The 25,262-nt window shown below is 32.2% G+C and overlaps 1 protein-coding gene across 1 annotated transcript; it reads left to right on the top strand.

Annotated features, from left to right (window-relative positions):
* The first annotated feature begins 1,007 nt into the window (after nucleotides 1–1,007).
* Nucleotides 1,008–11,178, top strand: LOC108204063 (AP-4 complex subunit epsilon). The gene is made up of 11 exons (XM_017373354.2): nucleotides 1,008–1,886; nucleotides 3,528–3,713; nucleotides 3,917–4,132; nucleotides 4,246–4,356; nucleotides 5,341–5,538; nucleotides 5,639–5,770; nucleotides 6,344–6,400; nucleotides 6,503–6,619; nucleotides 7,011–7,088; nucleotides 7,594–7,737; nucleotides 9,535–11,178. The coding sequence occupies exons 1-11, from the start codon at nucleotides 1,320–1,322 to the stop codon at nucleotides 10,630–10,632; spliced, it is 2,904 nt and encodes a 967-aa protein (XP_017228843.1). The 5' UTR covers nucleotides 1,008–1,319; the 3' UTR covers nucleotides 10,633–11,178.
* Nucleotides 11,179–25,262: the final 14,084 nt, after the last annotated feature.

The following is a 25,262-nucleotide window of genomic DNA, read 5'->3' as shown; positions in this document are numbered from 1 at the left end:
TTATTTTTTAAAAGATATTTCTTAACAAAAAAATTAGCAAAATAGATAATTAATGTATTCAATATATTTATAAATCATTTTCTAGGATATTGTTGGACTTGTCTCACATCAATCTCTTTCTTTTTGACCGGGAATTCTTAAGACCGGAGCAATGGAGGTTTATAATCAATTACTGTAACATATACTACCTACTAGATCGAACTTACATAGATATGCATCTTAGAATAAAATGGGATGAGAAGGAGATGTAAATCACATCAAGAGCATGGCTGATCTGATACCAACTTAGCAGGCCCTCACTAGTAATGGTCCTAGCAAAGGAGCAGATCAGTTCAAAAGCTTGGAGAAGATGGACAGAAACTAAGCAAAACAAGTAGTCCAAGTTAAGCTGCGGTAGTAGATCAACTTACAACACACAATGGCAATTTTTTAAACATGTTTCATGTAGTTGAATAGGTTAATCTCAATTTGAAGTTCAAATCACAACAAAACATTCAAACTAGATGCAACTTCATTTTTAGTTGCCCCTGATTTTTTTGATAAATTCTAACTTTTTCGTTGTTAACATTCACGATTAGAGTTTACAATATGATCGAGTAACATTTGATAATATATGTTCTAGTAAATAGATTATGGAATTGTTAGAGAAATGAAAATATGTAAATATCCTGAAAATTTAACATAATTATTTGAAATAGACAAAATTGCATACAGCGACGAGTTTCAAAATTCGATATATTTATAATTTTTTATATTCATTCATTATTTAGTCCATGCTACCTCCAATTAATTCTGGTTAACTTTATTTGCATATCTATATCAAACTTTTATGATTTTGAAATTTTTTGTGGGAGACCAAAAATGGAATATATTGTTTTTGAGAGTGATATTTTTTATTTTATTTTTTGGCTAAATAGTGATATTTAACCCTTCCAATTCACAAAAACCGACCCGAAATATGAACCCGGAACACGTGTAAAACGACGCCGTACTTGTCATCACCCTCCACATGTTTCACCTCGTTGTTTCCTTCTCCTCTGTTTCTTCATCTCTCTATCCAATTTCCACTCTCTCTCACTCTCGCTCTCTCTACACACATTAACACAATCTCTCTCCCTCCCTCCCTCCCTCCCGTCTCTCTCTCTCTCTCTCTCTCGTGTCTCTCTCTCTATCTCCACAGATCTTATTGATCAACTGCAGACGTATACGTACAAGGACTTGTACGTACACATTAATTGCGCCTAATTCTATCAGATCCAAACCCTAAACCTCACAATTGAAAGCTGGAGCAGCTAAAAACGATCGGGAGGGAGCTCGCCATGGGCTCCCAAGGCGGCTTCGGCCAATCCAAAGAGTTCCTCGACTTGATCAAATCAATCGGCGAGGCGCGATCCAAAGCCGAAGAAGATCGCATCGTTCTGCACGAGATCGAGACGCTCAAACGCCGAATTATCGAGCCGGACATTCCGAAACGCAAGATGAAAGAGTACATCATTCGATTAGTTTACATCGAGATGTTAGGTCACGATGCTGCTTTCGGATACATTCACGCTGTTAAAATGACTCACGATGACTCGTTGTTGTTGAAACGGACTGGTTATCTTGCGGTGACGTTGTTTTTGAATGAGGATCATGATTTGATAATTTTGATTGTGAATACAATTCAGAAGGATTTGAAGTCGGATAATTTTTTGGTTGTGTGTGCGGCATTGAATGCGGTCTGTAGGTTGATTAATGAGGAGACGATTCCAGCTGTGTTGCCACAGGTTGTGGAGTTGTTGGGACATAGTAAGGAGGCGGTGAGGAAAAAGGCAGTTATGGCTTTGCATAGGTTTTATCAGCGCTCTCCTTCTTCGGTGTCACATTTGGTGTCGAATTTTCGTAAGGTTTGTGGTTGTAGTTTTGGTTATCTGAATAATTGGCGGAAATTACTGAACTTATATTGTTACTTGTATTTTTTTTGTTAAGTAGAATTTGCTTCGTATGAGAACAAAGAGATCAATTTAGTAAGTTTTTTGTAGACATTCTTTGTGCATAATTTATCTGCTTTGTTCAATTTTCATGTGCAGGCCTAAATATAGTACTAAAGCCAATAGTTTAGAGGAGATTCCTTATGGGATTATAAAGCTATTTATTAATTGTTGATCTGTATAAAGGGAAGTGGTAATTATGCTGAGCATAACACATCTGTTAGAAATTATCACTTGGCTTGGGTCTATTGAGTTATTTTTGTCCTTAATTAGGGCCAATGAAGAATTGAAATGTGTATATTGGGGAAATTTAATATGATATAGGTATATGTATATGTAATTATAGGGGCTGTTTGGGCAAACTTAAAAAAAGTGATTTCATGCTTAAAGTAAAGAAGAGGATTAGAAGTGAGAAGTAAATAAGTAAATAAAGTGTTTATAAAAGAAACAGAAGCTCTGAGAGTGAAGCTAGCATTCTCATCTTCTTAAAAGCGCTTCTACTTATTTACAGAAACGGGCTATGTTACTCTGACTCGGGTACGAAGTGTCGGACACGACACATATCCGAGTGTCGGACTAAAAAAATCTTAAAATTGAGGACACGGGGACACTGTCCTATTTTTTGGACACGGGTACAGGGACACGGCATAATACATTAATAAATAAGCATGGTAAGTAGATACCTTATCATAAAATAACTATCATTCTCTGGTCAACCAGAATTTTGTAAGGAAGTTTGCGAGTTAGGGATTTTTCCTAGTTGTTTTATGTTTTTGCTTCTTTCTTCCTTCTTCTTCTTCTTCTTCTTCTTCTTCTTCTTTTTTCTGGTTTGCATTGAACATTCAACTTGTATGTGGTCTTTTAGTTGGTCAAAGTGTCCACATTTCAGTCAAGGGATCCGACACGGAATAAGTGTCGTGTCCGACGGTACGACTACCAAAATAGAAGAGTCCGAGTAACATAGCAAACGGGTCAAGAAAAGCAAAAGCCAGAAGCAACTTATGCTTCTCGAATACAAAGAGGCCCATACACCTTTAATTTTGAAATTAAGCTAACCTATCTACAATACAATCAAATAGAAAACTAAATGGTTTATATGCCATGAGACGACTCGCTGATATTGTGCAACATGTAATGCTGTAAAACTATGGCTGCTTTCATAAATATGGTTCTTTTTTATGTTGCCTCACTGCCAAGTTGACAATGCTTGTGTCTTGATTACCCAAATTCTAAGCTACGTTTATGTACTGCATCATGTAATGTATGTTTAAGTTTGCTTGCAGTCTATATCCAACCCTTTCTTCAGATACATTGTCTTTAAGTCCGTGCAAATTCTAGTCACTTAAATTGCCAAGGTCGATAAAATGTCTTTGTTTAGCATGCTAGTGTTTCTGAATACAAGTTAAGACAAGAGTTTAAGGCATTTTTATTATATTTTATGAGAAGACTTTTGATGTTTCAGTTCATAAAATTAGTAGTTTTACTCTCATACATGCTTCTTTTTCTCTAGTCATTTTAAAAAGGGTGTTCTGATTTTTATTTATTAATATTCTGTAGAGGCTATGTGATAATGATCCAGGGGTGATGGGTGCGACACTATGTCCTCTTTTCGATCTTGTTTCAGTAGATGTTAGTTCCTACAAGGATTTAGTTGTAAGCTTTGTGAGCATTCTCAAGCAAGTAGCTGAGCGAAGATTGCCGAAGGCTTATGATTATCACCAGATGCCAGCTCCATTCATTCAGGTACTTGAAATCATACTCCAATTTACTGAGATTCTATATGCTTGCAAGTGTCAACTTGATTATATTTACACCATTATTAGTTTATTACCAACTCTCTTTGCTACTCATTACTATTTTCTTTGGGATTTTGTATATTATCTTTTTTTTTTTTTTTTTTTTGCTAAGTGTATATTATCTTATTCCTTGCATTTACTTTTATGTAGATCAAGTTGCTGAAGATACTAGCACTTCTCGGTAATGGTGACAAGCAGGCCAGTGGACAGATGTATACTGTTGTTGGTGACATAATGAGGAAGGCCGATACTACAAGCAATATAGGGAACGCCATTTTATATGAGTGCATCTGCTGTGTTTCATCTATTTTTCCTAATACAAAGTTATTGGAAGCTGCAGCCGATGCAATTTCCAAGTTTCTAAAGGTTTTCCCGCTGCATTTCTAATGTATTATAACACTTAAAGAAGATATATGATTTTATGAATGTATATATAAATGTTTATTAAGTAAATGTGTATTTTATTGATTTATATACAGAGTGACAGTCATAATCTGAAGTATATGGGTATTGATGCCCTTGGTAGATTGATAAAGATAAGTCCAGACATTGCTGAGCAGCACCAACTGGCTGTAATTGACTGCTTAGAGGTAAGGGATGTCACCAATATTCCTTTCAGTGTTTAAAGTGCTCTTACCTTGACAAATATTGGTTTAATTGGTTTCTTTCTCGTTTGCTTACTAGTTCAGGTTTGGGGATTAGTTTATATAAATTTTAGTCTCAAACCTTCATACAGCTTTCCTTTCGGTTACTTGAGCTCCTGGCGAGTATATTGATATCTTTCAGTTAAACAAGTAAATTTTTAAATTTTAAGTGTGCTTAGTATGTCCTTTACTCTGTCCGTATTTATGTTTGATGCTTTAGATGCTCAGTCCTTCGGCTTGCGTTTGTGTTTACCTGTACATATATCTGCGTTGTGATGTTGGATGTCATGTTTTCTGTGTCTTCTCTGTCTAGCTAGTGATACAATTATGTGTCATAATCCTTATGTTAAGTTCTGCTTTGGCCTTTTGTATGATATATACTGGGGAAGTAATTACGTACCCTTATATCCTTTACATTGTTATCAGAGACCTTAATTCTTACATTTAAGCTGCTTGCTGCTTCTAATTCTGATGATGAACAAAATAAAAAATGGAAAGCATTGTAATAGCTATTTATTTCAGTTCTGTGATTGCTGTAATATCTCCAATTGCATTGTTTTTTGGTCACAGTAAAATGCCATCTAAGTTTCTGATTTTACCCAGCTCAATATATTAGTATTTGGAGATTCACAATATATTTCTTCGTCCTACTTAATACTTTACATTTGGGTTGGACATGAAGGTGATTGGTAAAAGGAAGGAGGAAAAGTGAGTAAAGAAGTGGTATCAACCAATAGTTAACTAATAAAGGACAGTAGATTAGAAAATTCGTAATTTATAGAAATGTAAAAAAATTCTTTCGGGTGGGAGGGGGGGGGGATAAAAAATTGGGTGGGACGCAGGGAGTATGTACTTTTACCTTGCCACATTAAATTGCTAATGTCTGTTAATAGTGTTGACTGTTGAACTCGTATGTGCTTCATGATACAGGACCCAGATGACACTTTGAAACGAAAAACTTTTGAACTTCTGTATAAGATGACAAAGTCCTCTAATGTGGAAGTCATCGTGGATCGAATGATTGAGTATATGATAAACATCAATGATAATCATTACAAAACCGACATAGCTTCCAGGTGTGTTGAGCTTGCTGAGCAATTTGCACCAAGCAACCATTGGTTTATCCAGGTACAGTAATATCACCTTCGATATTCTTAATGTTGCTGATAATGAATCATCCTTTCCTGAATTTCTGTTGACAGCTTGTCCTTTCTTGTTTGCCCTACAGACCATGAACAAAGTCTTCGAGCATGCTGGTGATTTAGTAAACATTAAGGTGGCACATAACTTGATGCGGTTGATTGCTGAAGGATTTGGAGAAGACGATGATACTGCTGACAGTCAACTGAGATCATCTGCTGTATGTTATCATTATGACTTTATCTATCTACATTTAAAATGACTTTCCATGCAAGTAATTATGGCATTCGCATTGTGTTAGATTGATTTGTGGAGATAGTGCCTGTATGTGCTTTGAGAAGTTTTTGATGATTGATGCATGGTTTATTTGAGATTTATGGATGACATCATTGCCAGACAGGCCATTTTATTTATAGTGATAAATAGAAATCAATGGAATTGATGATGGAAATGTTAAACATATTAATATAGATGTACAACAATGATCTCTAAAGAAAACACTATTGTTGATTGAATTGTCACTACAGTTTGGATATTCCCCTAGACACTTAGAACTAACATTTTGTTTCCACTTCCGAGACAGAGTCATAAACCTAACTAGACAGAGTCTATATACAATATGTTTTCATGTGCTTAAATTGTCAGTTGAACCGAGCTATTGAAGGCCATTATTGTAATATGCCAATGATGCTGTTCCATCCTGTTAAATTTTGGCAGTTTACTGTTAGTTTGTACAGCATATTCTGTTACTTCTTTTCTGCTTTTGTAAGTGGGAACTGTTTTCTGTGAGCAGGTAGACTCCTATTTGCGCATCATCGGAGAACCAAAACTCCCATCAGCATTTCTCCAGGTTGAGTTCTGCCTATCAAGTTTAGCTTGTTCATATTAATCCTGGTTCAATGATTAATCACAGATATTGTATTCGTCATCTTATTTTCAGTTTTGATTGCAGGTCATATGCTGGGTGTTGGGGGAATATGGAACCGCAGATGGAAAATATTCTGCTTCTTATATCACTGGAAAGCTATGTGATGTGGCAGAGGCACATTCAACTGATGACACTGTCAAGGTGATATTGGTCCCAACTTGTTTAGTCATTTACTAATTTGAAGTTGTTGTTATATTCTTTTGTAGATATTAATATATAATATGAAAAACTGAATGATGAGCAAACACCTTATATGTACAATTCTTGGATGTGTAGATAATAGTAGAGGTATCAACTTGTCCGTGTTTAAAATTTAAAAGGTTCTGGCTGTTATGAGTTTTATGCATAGGGTGGATGCTCTCAACCGTAGTGTTTTTAATTTTTTTAAGTATCTGGAGAACTAATTTATTTTTTTCGGTGTATTGTAATCACTGTTAAATATGTTAGTTGTACAAAATTACAATTCGTACCAAAAGTATATAATTGGAATTTCCAACTTTACAAATGTGTGATTATCTTATATGTTGTGTAGGCATATGCGGTAACCGCGCTTATGAAGATATACTCCCTTGAGATAGCTGCTGGGCGACAAGTTGACATGCTGCCAGAGGTTTGTGAATTGTGATTTTCTTTCCTTTCCACAGTGCAAGTAAAATTTTCAACCCACAGTTGAGCTCGTATATGTATTTCCAGCTGGACCTTGTACCACATGATTATTATTTAATTTCTAAATTCCTTTTTCAACATTTATATCATGTCACAAGTTAATTACAAGTCTCATGCCAGATCACCGGCAGTCTATCTTCACCCTGTTACAGATTTTATATATATCATATCTCCATTCATTTAACAGCATGGGACGTATTGATGGCTGGTTTATGGGCATAGCAATCATTAATAACCAAGATACTGTATTATTATATTATCTCAGTATAAATTTTGGTGGACTTGATGACTAAGAAATTGAAAGATGTCTGGAGACTGGATATATTTGACCAAGGAATTTTGGTTTTTCAAATAAATAAATTGCATTTTTGTCTTGTATGACTGTTGACTAGTGAAAGCTTCGGCTCTGCTTGTTTATGTGCTTGATTTTTTTTTTTTACTTGATGCAGTGCCAATCTTTAATCGAAGACTTATGCGCATCGAGCTCAACGGATTTGCAACAACGTGCTTATGAGCTTCAAGCAATTATTCGCTTGGATGCTCAAGCTCTTGAAAATATATTGCCACTGGATGCTAGCTGTGAAGACATTGAGGTAACCTGTAGTATGATATTGTATACTACTTGTCGAACATATATTTTTGGTTGGATAGTAAGTTTCATGTCTTTTAATGCACGAAGCTTCATTGCTAGTTTGATGCTTAGCCCTATGAAATTTATGCTGTGTTATCAATCAAATAAACATTATACTGTATTCGTGCAACATATAGTATGTACTATGTAGTTAAACGCACGTTTTTTTTTTCCTGGTTCACGAGTCAGTCATCCTTCTGTAAGTTTACCAATCACATAAGTTTGTGTGTTGATAACATTTTAATACAATCTACTATCTGCTTGCAGAGGCACAGCTACAAAAAGTTAACCCACATATCCAAAATATATAACGCCTGCTATATGTGTCTGAGGCTTTTAGCTATGAACATTAATTATTGATAACTTGGTGTATTTAGTCCATGCAAATCTTGATAAAAGTAGCCTCATATGAGTTAAACTAATTTTTGAAGAAGCATGCACTTGCATAAATCCACTTTGAATTCAAAGAATTAACAAAAAACTCTTCTATTGTTTCCAGATATAGTAATAGGTATCAAGAAAGAGTACTATGACTTAACAACACATTGGTTGAACATGCCTTTTTCACAGTTTGTGCATAGCAAATTACGCTACATTGCGGTTTAATACTGTGTTTCTTTGTGTGTTAGGGGTTCAAATATGTGTCATGGCTGTATGTTGAAGATAAACAGGAAAACTTGCACAAAAAAGAAAAAATGGAAAACACCAATTTTTTAGGACAGACCAGCACCTGGTTTTTGTGCCTGAGATTGTGCAACTTAATTGTCATAAATGTGCCTCTCATACTTCTGGGCTCACTTCCATCAGTAGATATTTGGTTTTCAATATTTTAAGCATTAATAAACAAAGGAGGTTGAATATGAATTGCCCCTGTGTCTTTTAGAGGCACATTAGAATATATCTAATAAAATTGACAAGGAAAGAATAAAAAATCTGTTCACAGAAGGTGTTACTATAAGCTTATAACATATAGACACTGTGTATTATATATAATGAACTGAAGAGAACTACCAACATATTTAATTGTAATAATTTTCTTATTTTAGTTTTTTTTTTTTGGTATTTGATTTATTAATTGTAATACTAAAACCGTAACCCTAACTTTTAATGTTAAAGGTGTAGTCAAAAATTTAGTTCAGATATTATCAATTATTTTCCATCACTCTCACAATGTTCTTTTAATGCTGTTATGTTGTTATTTTAATGTTTAATGTGGTAGAGTGTTTGTACATGTGGTCTTATATGACATATACATAGTTAGAATATATGTATCTGTACATGTGTTCATATCAATCTTTAGTAAGGGAACCGCCACGCCTCTAGACTAATTAAAAGAGGACCCTTGTTACCTCGCCCCACCTTTCCCCTTAAATAACACTGATCTCATGCGATCTAAACAATGACCATCATGTAGACCGCATTTTATATTATACTTGTTATATTTTTCTGAGTCACTCAACAAGCTTACATGGACACTGATGACTGTCCATGGCCTGAAGATTTACTGAGCTTGTGTGCACATGTTTTTATCTTCTTTACATACTGATTTGACCTATAAAAGAAGTTTGTGCTAGTTACTGTGCTATTACTGATTACAGATTCTGTATATTACCCGTAGTGTTACTATCAGTGTTCTCTGACACTGGCTTTTCAGCTATATGACCTACCTGACTTTATTACAAATTCATGAGTGTTATTTTTACGCGTTTCTTCTATTCTAAACCTTTACTCAAGAACACCCATACACTACTTGCTGCAGGTTGATAAAGGGCTTTCATTCCTCAACAGTTATGTCCAGCAGTCTCTGGAGAATGGGGCTCAGCCCTATATTCCTGAAAGTGCACGTTCCGGGGTTTTAAATATGAGCAACCTTAGAAGCCATGACCAACAGGAAACTTCAGGTCATGCTCTTAGGTTTGAGGCTTATGAACTTCCAAAACCCACCATGCCCACAAGTAGACCTGCTACCATAATGCCCTCAACTGAGCTTGTCCCAGTACCCGAGCCATCTTATACGAGGGAAATACACCAGACTCCAGCAGTGCCATCTATTTCTCACAGTGGATCAGCAGAATTAAAGCTTCGACTTGATGGGGTTCAGAAGAAGTGGGGAAAGCCAACATATTCATCTCCAGTGCAATCAACCTCAAACTCTGATTTTCAGAAGACTGTCAACGGAGCAGCTCAACCTGATGCTACAGGTAGTACAAAACAAAAGGCACGGGATGTATCCCATGATATAAAAAAACAGGAAGTTGAAATACCCTCAGAAAAGCAAAGACTCGCTGCTTCTTTGTTCGGTGGTGTTTCTAGGTCTGAGAAGAGACAAACTGCTGCTGGCAACAGGGGGGCTCCGAAGGCAAACAGCGGTGCAACAGAAAGTCCTCACATGACCAAGGTAGCTACTTCATCTGAACCCAGTACAGTGAAGACCGCTCCTGTCCAACCTCCTCCAGACTTGTTGGACTTTGGAGAATCAACTGCAACAAGTGATGCCCCTTCCACGGATCCGTTCAAGCAGTTGGAAGGTTTAGTTGATGTAACACAAGATGGATCAGCTGCGAATTCTGGTTCAGTTGCTACTAAAGCATCTGATTTTATGTCGCTTTACAGTGAGAGGCCTGGCAATGTGCCAAGTAATCTGATCGATCCTAGTATTGATGTTAATATGAGTTCAGGTCTATTAAATGCAAGCAACAATTTTGACCATGGTGCAGGCGTGGTGGCACAGTCGCCTCAATCAGCAAATAAAGGTCCAAATCTTAAAGATGCTTTACAAAAGGATGCTCTAGTGAGGCAAATGGGTGTGACCCCTACAAATCAGAATCCCAACTTATTCAGAGACTTGCTTGGCTGAGTTTATATGAAGGCAATCTTTAATTAAGATTGTTACAACTTGTTGATCATTGAACATATTGTACAATGTCACAAGCCAAACTTGCAAGGGGAACCACAAGTGCCATCGGCATCCGAGCCTCTTTAAAATCTTTCTACAATGTAGGTTGTATGCATGGTAAGTAAGGAATTGTTTTGTAGGGCGGTATATTGTTATCAGAAATAGATGAGTTGAATTTTTGGTCGCTGCTTGAATCAGACAGTTCTGTCTTTAATGTGTTCTGTTGAGTGCTTTCTTGGCTAATATCACCAAGCGCCACACTTGGGTGACTTGGGTGGGATTATCCTCTGTTGTACGAGCCCCTTTTTTTTCTTCCTGATATTTTTAGTACCCTTATGTTGAGACAACTTTTCCGTTGCATAGTTATATTGTAGTACTATCACCATTTATAAAGGAACCTGTTGGTTTAGTTGTATTTGAATCTTTAGTGATGTATTCTTGCCTGAATTTGCTGTTTGCAAATAGCATGTAGCGGATGAGTAATGTACGTAGCCATGTTAAAGTTTACTCCTAGTTCTTTCTTATTGCCATTTGATTGCCTATTTAACTTGGAGGTTTTGAAATAATTTTATCAAACAGTGATCTTAATATCATTATTGTGGTTTATGGCTTTATGCAATGGTTTTGTATCTATTTGTTACCATAATCATGTCAGCAGCGGGTTTCGTCCAACGCTCCCTCATGGGGGCACAAATTTAAGGCATTGAGCGTGTTTCCATTGATTAAGAACCCGAACTTTGTGATGGTACTCTAGTGTTTACTTGCAGATTTAGGGTCTGTGCTGTTAAAAATTGATGTCCGGTAAAAAAAAGTGTTTTATAGAAATCAGATAACTGTTTGGTAATTTTTTTGATATTTACTTATTTTGAGTTATACTATAAAATAATAATTTTTTAGTGAGTTTTGATAGGGAAATTTGTAACAGTTTTCTGCAAAAGCTGAAAACAGCTTTTTCCAAAAGCATGAGAGGACATGTTTTTTCTAAAAGTTGTTGTTCAGAAAAGCTGCTTTTAGATTTACTAAACAGTTTTTCACCTGCTTTTCAGCAAAAAACTGCTCAGCAACCCCAAACAATACTTTAGTGATTTTTTAATAATCTACCGTTGCCTAAATCCTGCACTGTCCATCATAGTGTGATTATAATTTATAGGATAACAGCTCGCTGATGTTTGAGTAGTTTGTCATTCTACAATTGCAATCACAAATTCACTCGATTAGACGAGCACATGCATCAACATACACATGCTTATATGTATTATACCTATGAATATTAGGCTGTTAGTTTTTCCGAAAAGTGGTAGTATTTGTTTATTTCCGAAAAATATAGAACTGACACTTTGAGTGTCATAGTCAAAGGAATAATTAAGTTAATTTAAATTTGCAGTACAAGACGCTCGTAATTCGTCTCTTGATCCTAAGTTCACGTAAACAAGATTTAAATAAACTGAGGTGACTTGATGCATGCCACTAACTAAACATATAAGTACATCGCAAGCATGTTTAATATTAAGTGTAGAGAAACTGTTAACCAATCAAATTTCAAACGTAAAATTGCTTGATATACTTCCCTCATTTGAAATATAAGTCGTTTGACTTTTTGACACATTATTTTAAGTCTTTTGACCGTATAGTTAAAATCATTATTTTTTAAAATAAAATTAGTATTATAATTTGGAAAAAAAATTTAAAAATAACAATTTTAACTAAGCGGTCAAAAGACTTAGAAGTGTGTGTCAAAAAGTCAAGCGACCTATATTTCAAAATGGAGGGAGTACGTTGGAGTCTGTTTTCAAATAAATAAACTTATTTATTTATAAATCTTCAATGAACGAGAATGAAAATGAGTTATCTCATCCTACTCTCTGATTAAGATTCTGTTTGTCATTGTTTTATAGACAGCAACAGCAGATTTACCTTGAAAAATTGGTAAAAAATTATTTAATATATTTGAAAATAATTTTTCTGAATAAATTTTTCATCCCAAAAATTGTTTTCAGAAAAACCAGTATCACGCTTTTAAAAAAAGCTACTTTTTCTTTTATATGAAAAAAAAATTTATTTAATATATTTGAAAATAATTTTTCTGAATAAATTTTTCATCCCAAAAATTGTTTTCAGAAAAACCAGTATCACGCTTTTAAAAAAGGCTACTTTTTCTTTTAGGGTTTGTCTAGTGTGTGCCCAAGGGCACATGCTAAGCACTAACATTTATAAAATTGGAGGGATTTGATTGGTGTGGTTGTTGTAAATGCAAGGGGGGCCATCATTATTAAAGAGTGTAAACCAATCAAAATCTCCCAAATTTATAAGTTTTAGTGCTTAGTGTGTGCCCTTGGGCACACCATAGAAAAACCGTTTCTTTTATATGAAAATTGTTGCAGATTTTAATATCAAATTTCATCCACTATTCACGTAGTTTGCATGCTATAACGTGAGCTTATGGATTTATCCGGTGCGGATTCTTATGTAAAAAAAAAAAAAAAAACTACTGGTGTTTAGAGTGGAGTATAACACTATTCGCTCAAAGCAGCTCTTTAAGAGTCCAAGGGAGTAAAGTAATCTGTTGGCTACTTCCACCGTGTAGTGAAATCGCATCTCATGTACACAGTAGAGACAACATAAGATGAAGTTGATTTGACTTAAACTCAATCAAGCGATAAATAACTCGAAACCCAGCTGGCATTTTAATTCTTAAACCTTTCTTTGACTTATCCTTTCAATAATTTAGTCACGCGTCTGACCATGAGAAGGTACCTAGTATGTACGTAGTCAGTACATGCAGAATCACTGTTGTTTAATACATTTAACCTATGCTACCTTTTGGTATTTCTCAGAATAAAGTGACGACTAAGAGCATCTCCAACAGGCTCTTTATTTAGGCTCCTAACTTGAGATTTGAGGAGGGAGAAGCAAAATGTTGCTCCAAGAGACTCTTAAGTGGCTCTTAAATCTTAAGAGCCTCTTGTTTCTCTCTCCTCTCTCCTCAAAGTTAAGAGCCACCACATGGCTCCTAACTTATTTTTTCACAATAAAAAAATCCTTCCCTCCAATCAACCTCCATCTTTTTATATTATATTTAGGAGCCAACAAGGAGGCTCTTGGAGATGCTCTAATACACGTTTCTTTTCTCTCCTTCTCAACCAAGAAGAGAGGATACAACGGTCGTCGGTTTATGCATGAGAAGCTAGGAAGAAGTTAATTTGGGTTTTTGTTTTTTTTTTGAATTAATTTTTGAAATTTTTTTTATGAAAGTTATCCTTAAAACATAAATTATTCATAATTCAATTTTATTTTTATTATTATTCACTCTATTTCTTTCAATTTTATCTGCATTGGAGCACGAGGACTCGGCACACATTTTAATCATCTCATAAAATATAGTTTGAAAATTTATTTTCAACTTTTTTTTTTGAATAGAAATTTAGTGTTTATATTTACAAAAAGGAAATTTTTTGAAAATAAGTTATGAAATTAAGTTTTATGTGTGTTCTATAATATGTGTCTGGTAATGCAAAAAAAAAACTATAAAGAAATGAGAGGGTCAGAACTCAAAAGAAGTATACTTTTAATAATTCATAAATCATTAATAAGTCAAAGTCGTTCAATTAGATATTTTAAATTCTCATCTTATCACGTTAAGTCATGTTAAATTATAAATCATAAACTCAGCCAAACGCGGATTCATCGATGTCATGTCATGAATAGAAAATATAAATAATTCATAAGAGAAAATTTTGGACAGTGCACTGGACCATTTCCCTTTTGTAAAAAGTTTTCATATTTGCTTTAAGTAAGGTATAAAACAATAATTTTATTTAACATATATGAAACAAATAAATCTACTTTATAATCTACACTACCAAGTAGGGGTTCTATTCAGTCACATGTGACTAGTATAATGAGACACTATGCATGTGTTCCCTCCGTTTCTTATTTCTTTTCTCGTTTCATATGTCGGGACTGTTCATAACATGAAACGAATTACTAATTTACGTTTAATTTATAAGACCAAATATAATCATGAGTGATCTTGTTGGATTCGCATTCATAAGTACTTTAATACGGTGAAGTTTTTATATTTAATACTAATACGAAAATAAAGATATTAACGATCAAAAATGTGCATTGACAAACGTGCTAAAAGCAAACAGGAAAAGTATTAAGAGACATGAGGGAGTAGATCATATGTAAGTTTACAGTTCACATATAGGCATATAGGTTTCCAAATGAATAGAGGACCAGCTAGCAAGAGCATAAATAACTGTAAAGTCAGAGAATGATTTGTAAGAAGAGCAAAGTGATTGCAATATAATATTATAAAAATATACTGTACAAAAGGTGGCATATTGACCTCCCTCCTTTGATTGCATGCAGTAGTAGTGTTGGAGTCAAAGCTGGCTATTAATCAAAAGTTAATCCCTCTTCCAGGTTTCTAAGGACAGGTGATCACCTGTTAACTCATCATTAAAGTAAGGTTTAACAATATCATCCTTTCATTAGTTTAATGATTAGTTTTGGTGGTCTCTTCAAATCTCATGGCATCACTAGAAAAGTGGTTTTGCACTTGGCTTCCACCACATAATTTTATAATTTTGTTTTATTTCATAGAAGTATCAATGTAGGGTAGCAATTGGTTAATATGTCGCCTTCTCCGCTCCTTCAAAAATTTTATACAATGAGTCTATATCAAATTAATAATTTTTAAAATTGTCGGATTCATGTGTGGGAATTATAAGGATAGATTCTTATTTTATAATTTTCTATTTCAAAAATTGGTTTTATTTCTTGTTTATTATCTTGAAATTTTGATCATCTATATAAGGTCGTACTCAACAGAAAATCAATTAATTCTTAATATAAAATCACACATAAACTCATTTGAAAAGATACGAATCGTCTTCCGCGAGCCTAATATCATGATAAGTGAGTAATTCTTCCGAAAACTTAATGTGTTATAAAAGAGGACTTACACTTATCATGATCATATTGCATTCAACTCTCTCCATCTCAAAATGATAGTATTGCTTGACCTTTCAATAGAAATTGATCAAAGTTTATTATTTTATAATTTTAAAAAACTGAAAAATATATGTTAAGGCGTATCAAAAATATTTTTTATGAGAAATAATTTATAATTGTTTTAATTATATAACGTGCGTAATTGTTGATTAAAATCTGATCAATTTAACTAAGTTGAAACCAAAATAAAAAAAATTATTTCGAGACGGAGGGAGTAACGGAGTGGACACCAGATACGGAATATGACGCATGGATTTCTCAACACTCAAACCGGTGATTCCATATCCCTCCCATATCATCGCAATCAAAGTCCACACACCAAAAACCATTAGACAGATTGAGAAAAAACCAGAAAAGGTATTAGTAAAAAAATCGAATCCAAGAGATAAGGCGTTGCTTAAAATCTGGTAAGGTGCCCATAATGTCGTAGCTGATTAGTTTGGTGTAAGGTGGGGGATACAATATGGGAGGCATTTATATTGATGTTACTAGAAAATTATATTTTACAAATATATCAAACAAAACACCAAAAAGTTTTGCTTGCATCGCAATGGACCAACTTGGCTTTTCTATAACTGTTTTATAATTCCCAAACTACTATGGACTTTCCGTGGTTTTCTTTTTGCCCACAGATACCCGTTTTCAATACCATTCTTTATTTATTTTTATGCCTTTAAATATTCTTCTCCATTTGGTCAAAAGTCTCACCACTAGTTTTTCTATTAGATGTAGATATTTCACTTTGATTCTAATTAGTAGTGCTTAATTTATGTGTTGAGTGTCTATAAAATGGAGTGTTTTATATGACTTAATTAGATATTATGTGTTTATGACATATTATTTATGTTTCACTCAATTGTATATAATTTTCCATTAATTGACACATATTTTAAGACTTTTATAAAATATAGTTTCAAAATTTATTTTCAAATATTTCATTTTTGCATAAAATTTTACATTAAATTTTATTCAGAAAAAAAATCAAATAATTTATGAAACTATACGAGAGTCCTAGAGTGCTTGTCGAACCCAATTGTCAAACATATACAACTTAATGAGACCAAAGAAGTAATTTTTGATAAAAATATTACAAAGTATAAATACAAATATTTAAAATAGGACCTCTTGACCATAATAATTCAATTTTTTTGTATCATTAAAATATAATATTCTCGGTAAATTTTTACTACTAATTAAGCTAGAACCTAACAATATATTAAGTGAGATGGGGTGAGAGTTGTTCAAGTTGTAAAGATATACATCAATCGTGCCAAGATGTTGGATTCGATTCTCACCTATATCAAATTTAAGTACTTACTATGATTATAATATAATTTAATCAAAAAAATATATTAAGCGATCAAATTTAAAAAAAACAATTTTATATGAGAAAAATTATATTCCAATACTTTCTCCCACAGGCCCACAAAATATGTCGACGATTTTTCTGATTCTCCAATTTCTACCAAATTCTTTGCCAATGTGGCTGATGCAATTCTCCAAAACAAAAGAACCAACTTTACAAATATTTTGATCGATCCACATTAATTTGTCTGGTATAATAAACGAAGAAATAGAATCTTGTTTGTGCTCAAAATCTCTCCCTTCTAATGACACATTTTGAGCTTTATTCGAAGCCGGCTAGATACTGATAAATACGTATGTCACGTTTAACAATTATAATGGTGGCTACATTATTTCTAAACACACTCATAGCTGTAAACCAAAACAAGTAATTATTTTATTAAAACCACTATTCATAATTTGACACTTAAAATCACCCCTATAAGTCTAAACCTATATTATAATATTAAACTTTTGAAAAGCAAGTAAATTGAGGAGCTAGTGCGCGATATCATCTTGATCCCCACCTAGTCTATGATTAATTTACAATAATCAACTGGTTAATTAAATATAAAACATTAATGGAAATCGACTTTTTGTGATATTTGGGTATTAGATTTGGTTGATCTAGATTCGGTTAATCTTGAGGATGTCATAATCATGTATACACTTAATTGGATGGGGTTTTGATGTTGGAAGCTTACTTGCTTGTGATGAAGCAACACTAGTTTTATATTTATTGGTGATCTCATACAAACCTTGCATATATGTCAATTTTGAATTTTGGATTTTTTTCAGCATTTCTTTAATTATAAGTCAAAATGGGGATCACATCAAAATATAGAAGAAAATTAGAAGTTAAATGCTTTACACTTATAGTTGATAATAATACTATTTGACCCAAAATTTTATATATTTAATTTTGTAACAAGTCAATACATATCAACTTCAAATTAGTTTAAATATCTAATTAGAACATTTTTTAGTATATATGTTCATCTATATATTAAGTCAAAATTTGTATGTTACATGTTAATACTCATATTCTAAACATAAGATTCATGACCTACGAATGTCAGGACACATAATCAATAATTTCGTAAATTATAAATTATTGATACATATGAAAGAGGGGTTGTTGTGCATCTAGTAAAAAATTAACTCACTCTAGTTGTGCAACAATTTTTTCTCTTAAATATATACCATTAATATCCGATTGTTTTGAACAGTCTGTTGTATTGTGATTAGGATTAATTTCTATTTCAAAATAAATGATTAGTACTCTCTTAATCACGACAAAGATTTCTTTGTCGTGACTATTTCTTGGTACTTTCATTTTAGTCTTTTCAATTATTTACATTTCAAAACTTATCAAAAATATTAAAATTTTATAATATGGATATTAACTATATACACTACTTTTCTCCACCTATAATATACTCATTTTATAAATTAAATATTAATCTGTAACACGACTTTATGCCTTTTTTATTTTTCCTCCCCACTAGTTTATACATATTTCTAATCTCCATACACAATCCATTTATAAATAAATAAAAAAAGAGGACTACATATCCATACTTCGTAACCGTGTAAATTTGGATTAGATTTTGTGAATTTATATCCAAAAAACTTCCGGGTTTCAAGATAAATTCATAAATTAATATTCACTATTTTTTCCATAAAAACTTAATTTATGGAATTACAAATCCAAAACATCAAATCAATATAAAAACCATTTGAATCGTAAATTGTTTTCCCTTTGGTATCCATGAAGCAACAAAAAGGCAAGAAGACTCTACAAGTTCAATGTATGTAAATCCGTTGACCTTGTCGTCCCTTTCTACATCCAATCATCGTTCACAACAAAACAAACAATTGACTTGCAGAAAACAGATAATAACAGAGAGTGACCATATATTAAATATGTGAATATAAATCGCTCTTATCGCGTTTTGGCCGCGGAAAACAAACGGAATCTACGTCTACTTGCTCATACTTACACCTGCTCTCGAGTTTTAAAAATGGAGGAAAGCAACTGAAGTTATCTAATTTTCATTTCTACTCTTGTTTCGGACTTTTTTAAGGGATGAAAGCAAATGAAAGTGGATGAGAATATAGCATAGTTTCACTCTAAAACTTTAATTCCAAAAATGAGATGACTTACATTCACTTGCTTTCTCTCCGATAAAAACTCGGGAAGAAGGCCTTACAATGTTACATGCATGCAACTTTGGAGTCTCGTTTCCAACACATCTAGCAAGCTGTTTATTGCGAGCTTGTACGGCCACAAATTATTTTTAAAATGAGATGAGCTCGTTAACTTCGGGCACGCATTTTAAAATCCATTGACCGCATAGTTACATTACTTATTTTTGAAATTTTATTTTTCCAAATAAAAATTTAAATATGAAATTTTTATTTAAAAAAAAGTTTAAAAAAATAAATTTCGGAACTACTACGATCAATGCATTTTAAGTTACGTGACCATAGTCAGCTCATTTAATTTGGAACGGGAGAGTACAATATTACATGCATGCAACTTTGGAGTCTCGTTTTTAACACATCTAGCAAGCTGTTCATTGCGAGCTTGTACGGCCACAAATTATAGACAATGCTATCTTCTTTTATTTTTGTAAATCTGGGGTTTTGGACATTGTCTGCAACTATTAATTTGGACTTAAATGTCAAAAGTTTTGTAGCCCCGTCTTTGAATTGAACTTGTCGGCCATCTGCCTTCTTAAATGCATGGCCTCCTAATTTGAACATATACGTACGTGGTGTCACGGTTCATTTTAACTGTTTTTACTGCTTCCGTCCCAATTTATCTAGACCTTTTATAGTTAAATAAAATAGTAATCTTGTCACCTTAAATTATCGGGGTGATAATATTACCTATTAATTTTTTTCATTTTTGAAAGTACATTATGAAAATAAGTGATCAGTACATTTTAGGCTGCATGACTTAAATGATAGGCCTTTTTTTATTCATAACCAAGTTTTCAATTTTATTTTCAAAAAAACTACTTTCTCCAATCTTATTTTTAAAAATACTATCTTATCTGTAGAAGGAAGTATTTTTAAAAATAAGATTGGAAAAGTTAGTATTTTTGAAAATAAGATTGAAAAAACAGTATAGAAGGTAATTTCCCTTAAATGAATCAGGTCATTAGTAATTTGGAATCGCAAAAGACCAGAAGTAGCATGGTATGAAAAAAAAATTATTTGCAAAAGCATTTTGATAGACTCCTAAATCATTATTTAGAAAATATATAATTCTCATATTTAATAATTAATGTGACAATTTTAAACATACTTATTGTCCTTATTCTCTATTTATGTTTTATTATTATTTGAAAAAAATTAGAGATATAACCGGAGAGAAGTGAATAGGATTAGAGTGAAGTGAATATTATATTTAATAATAATGATAATATATAACGAGAGCGATGAAAGTTTTATATTTTAAGAAAACACCCCCAACTTATTATAAGAACACTGACTCTTCGCACCTTTTTGAATTTAAAATTAGAAACATGTTTTGAAAAGTTTACAGAGATGCGATCTGGCATCTTTCCTAATAACATTTGTAGTAAAACGATCATCTTTATGCATGTAGTTTACAGCCTTCTTGTCATACAACACTAGATAAATAGTAGATAACAATGTTTAATATTTTACTGGCCTTGCATAAATGAGTGCCGAAATATTATCATTATCATTAAAATAAACTAGCCTAACAAATAAATATCTGCATTTGTTTAATGTTAAAGATCTATATAAGATCTGATATATTGTCTTTTATGTAAATATCTCCAATTAAAAAAAATTGCTTCAAATTAAATAAAAATTTTATTCAAGATATTTATTGAACAATTGCTTTTAGTGCCAAATTCCAAATATAAATTTTTGTTTAATCCTAGTTGTTTCTTTTAAACCTCAATTTAGTGCTAAGTAATAAGTGACTTAATCACTATTTTTGTTTTAATATTTTTTAATTCACATCATGATAAAATATTTGTAAGCTGAGGTGTTTCCTTTATAGCCCACCACAGCATTTAACCAAATTTCGAATATTTATAAGAGTCAGTGCTTTTGAGTTTTGACATATTGATAGAGAACTGTCATGTTGTATCGAAATTATAATTAAATAAAATATCATACCACATACGTATTCAGTAGGGAGGGTTTAAATAAAAGGGAGGGTTTAAATAAAATATTTTATTTAAACCCTATAATGTACATGAGGACCCTTTAATAAAAGAGTTAATTTAATGATCTTCCGTAACTATTTGAACTTATTAAAGTCAATTTTGATGCAAGTCAATAATATAAATTTTGACTTTTCTTTTGTGCAGTTTTTGAACTTAATAGTGTTTGCTTTGACTTTTTCTTTCTATACTGTTATTTTCTATGTTGAGGTTTTCAAAGTCTTTAAGGGTCCAGATGTGTGCAAAAGAGGGTGCAGTTTTGGTTTTGTATTCAAATATATACACTGTAATTAACTCTGGGTCCTCTAATATTTTATGTTTCCGGTCAAATTATTTGTCTCTGATTCTTTCTTAAAGTACAACTTGTTTTAATACGGAACTAATTAATTAGTTATCCAACTTTAATTTAATGTTGTTTCAAATATAAGATATTACACTGTGCCATCTAATTTTAAGCTTTCTCAGGAAATACTTTCACTTGAATTAATTATTAAAACAATTTCTTTATATGAGATTTTTTTCCTTTTTTTATTACCTCTACATGAGAAGCATTTAGGTTGACAAGGTGAGCATATGTTAATCCGGTTACCCAGAAATATAATTCGGTAACCTAATAGAGAGAAATATCATTATTAAATGATGAATCAAAATAAATATTTTGTTTAAAAAGAAATTGAAAATTAAAACAAATTATCTAATATAAATATAAATTATATAAAAATTATAAATTAAAAGCACAATCTGAAATGAAAAATACACATGTTAGAATTTTATGAGTAAGACTGTATCAGTTTGCAGGGGTTTACGTTTGCTCTCTCCGTTCACCTCTGTTCCAGATTTTTACATCCAATCTTTTTTCGTTTAGTTGTCTGAATTAAATAAAGTGATTATTAGCTAGGTCTTTTATATAAATATAATATATTAGTATTAATAATTAGTATAGATATATAATAATATAAATATATTTGACATGTGTTACAATTTAGGTATTTCCGTAATTTTGGATATAAATACTCGAAAATTCAAATAACTAAATAAGCTTGAATATTAATACGGAGGAAAAGACCAAATTTTTGTAGATTTGATCGAATCAAATCATTTCGATTTTTCGGTTCAGCATCGGTGTTGATCATGGGTTCCTAGGTCGATCTGTTTAAATAAAGGGCAATGCTAGAGACCCCAAAAAAAATTCCCAAAAATCTTTACCAAATGATGTGGCATACAAGTGGCTAGTTATGATTGGATGATTGATGAATCTGCAGGGGGGTCTCATTATTATGGGAGTGAATTCAGCCAATCAGATTTGGACACATCATTTGGGAAAATTATTTGGGACAATTTTTGGAGTCTCTAGCATTTTCCTTAAATAAAACAACCACAACATTGGCTACTTTAATGTTACGGATTTACTCATCTCATAATGAAATAATATTGTGATATATTCTTAAATTTTATTTATAATTTAAATATTGTAGATGTGACATTTATTAAAAAGGGCAAATGAATCTTATAAAAATTCATTTGCGTCTGAATTGTCTCCTCAATTCAAGTACACCACTATATATGGAGGTACATTACATATTTTTCGGTAGAAATTGCTGCAAGAGGTGAGGTGAGAAATAGAAGGTACTTGTACAGTTGTACTTGCTCTATATTGCTCTGTACATCAAGGAATCTCACGGGAGATTGTCCGATTATTTTTAATATAAAAATAAAATTTTAAAACAATTATGTTTAGCAATTAATACATTATATAAATAATGTCATATGTTAGAGCATCTCCAACGGCGTTGTAATCGTTGGCTAAATGGAACCTGTAAGACATCATGTAAAATTTGCTGAACCTGTAATACATTTTGCTTCAATAGTATTGGCTATATCGGTTGGTTATAATTTAAAAATAGTATGTTATAAATATTTTAGTTTGTAAAATAGAATATATCAGTTCAATATGGTAATAAATGATGTGCAATCTTACTACAGATTTCTTACAAAACTGTAGAGGTTCGACAAATTTAGCCATCCATAGGAGGTTGGCTAAAATTATAGACAACAGCATGGTATGGTTGGAGTTGAGTTTTTCGAGCTGTTGGCTAAATTTTTTTAATTTTAGTATGCTAACTCACCTTTTGGCTAAGGGTTTTCAACGGTTGGAGATGTTCTTATATTTTTATGCATAATAAAAATACGAAATGATATATTTCGATTTTTGGGGTGATAATTTGAATAATAATACATAAGTCCCATGCATTCACGTAGTATAACAAATTTACGTATTATGTAACCAATTATTATATATATAGGGATATGATCAAATAATTTTTTTTTAAGTTACAAATTTACGAACTTTTTTTTATTCACCCATCGTGTTAATCCTTAGTTATCGAAAGTATCCATGTTAAAAATTCTTGAAAAATCATCACAATTTTTAAAAATAACGCATAAATAAATCGTGCATTCAACACATTTGTAACTGGGGTTCAACATCGGGTGTAGAACACTGATTATCATTATGTTATCATTATGTTGAATATATTTATAAAGATACTTAAACTATATTTCTGGGGTTTGGGTAGGGTCTAGAATCATAAATATTAGTTATATAATACGTTTAACTTAGTTCTTACATTGAAAAATTAGTTTATGTATTTCAACACGATTCTAATCGATGTTCAACAGAATATGTTAAAAAAAATGTTGAACTCAAATTATATATGTGTTGAACGCATAAAGTTTGTAAGTTTGTACCGGAACCAACTCCTATATATATATGCGGTTAATATATGTCAAGCCAATTTCATTTTACAAAATACTTGGAACAGACAATGAGTGTCATACATCAACTTATCTCACACCCTGAGCCTGAGCTTAAAATTATATGATTGCAAATTGCAGGCTGGCATTTGCCAAATATGAGCAACTTTTGTCTGCAAATGACAAAAGTAAGTATATTTCGACTGATTTCTTTCTAATATTTTTTTTTCCTCTAAAGCTGTTTTATCAATTTTTTGAACCGTACAAGTAGAGAGTAATAGCTGCTCTCTCAGTCCAAGCACATTGTTAATATTTGAGAAGTAGGGTTTGGTATGTATTTTAATTTTTTTTTATAAAAATCTTAATATAATGTATCAAATAATTAAAAAGCTGTTAACAAATAGATAGGACGGAGGAAATATAATTTTATCCCGAGCTCTTCGGTTCAATTCTCTCCTAAATTATTAAAATTGGTTGTCGCCTAATTTATTTATTTTTCCGCATAACTCGATATCGAGTTGCAGACTCCCCCGATTCTGTTAAATAAAGAGTCCCCTACATTTTTAACACAATACCTTCACATTTTGCTTATATTTCAAATATATAAACTTTAATACATTTATTCAAATCATCAAAGTAAAATTGGTTTATTTAAAAGAAACAAAAAATGGAAGATAGTTACTCTCTCGGTCCCTTTTTAGTTGTCACTTTTGATATTGTGCCGTCAAATTAACTAAAATTTAACTGAAATTTATTACTCTCTCTGTCCCTCTCATTTCTTTACAGTTTTTTCAAACTGCTCGACACACATTTTAAGGCGCATATAAAACATAGTTCTATAACTTATTTTTAAATTTTTTCTTTTTGTATAAAAATTTAAACATCAAATTTTTATTCAGAAGAAAAAAAGGTTGAAAATAATTTATCGAACTATGTTCTACGAGAGCATTAGAATGCGTGTCGAGCCTCCGTCCCCCAATGTAAACAAATGAGGGGGACGGAGGGAGTAATATTTTATCAATTAAAAAAATAAAAAAAATATGTCACCAAAAAAACTTTTAATCTATTGTAAGATGTAATTTTCAGTTTTTAAAATAATGCAAGAGTGACTTATAATCTTTGATAAAAAATTAGTTAATTTGATCAATAAAAATAAAAATGCAACAACTAAAAAGAGATGGGAAGAGTATTTTTTGGTGAATGAGATAAAGGTAGATGCGTTTCCTGATTGGGAATATTAAGAGTGGGGACGAAAAGTTGATA

This window comes from Daucus carota, chromosome 1 (genome assembly GCF_001625215.2).
Source record: "Daucus carota subsp. sativus chromosome 1, DH1 v3.0, whole genome shotgun sequence".
NCBI classification, from domain to species: Eukaryota; Viridiplantae; Streptophyta; class Magnoliopsida; order Apiales; family Apiaceae; genus Daucus; species Daucus carota.
Note: the sequence above shows the minus strand (reverse complement) of the source record. Positions and strands in the feature narration are given on the sequence as shown.

Excerpts from the sequence above, each read along its gene's own strand:
- LOC108204063 (XM_017373354.2), top strand. The coding sequence starts at position 1,320 with ATGGGCTCCCAAGGCGGCTTCGGCCAATCCAAAGAGTTCCTCGACTTG. Across the intron at positions 6,401-6,502 it reads TCCCATCAGCATTTCTCCAG|GTCATATGCTGGGTGTTGGG; the intron begins GTTGAGTTCTGC and ends TTTTGATTGCAG. Across the intron at positions 7,089-7,593 it reads AAGTTGACATGCTGCCAGAG|TGCCAATCTTTAATCGAAGA; the intron begins GTTTGTGAATTG and ends TACTTGATGCAG.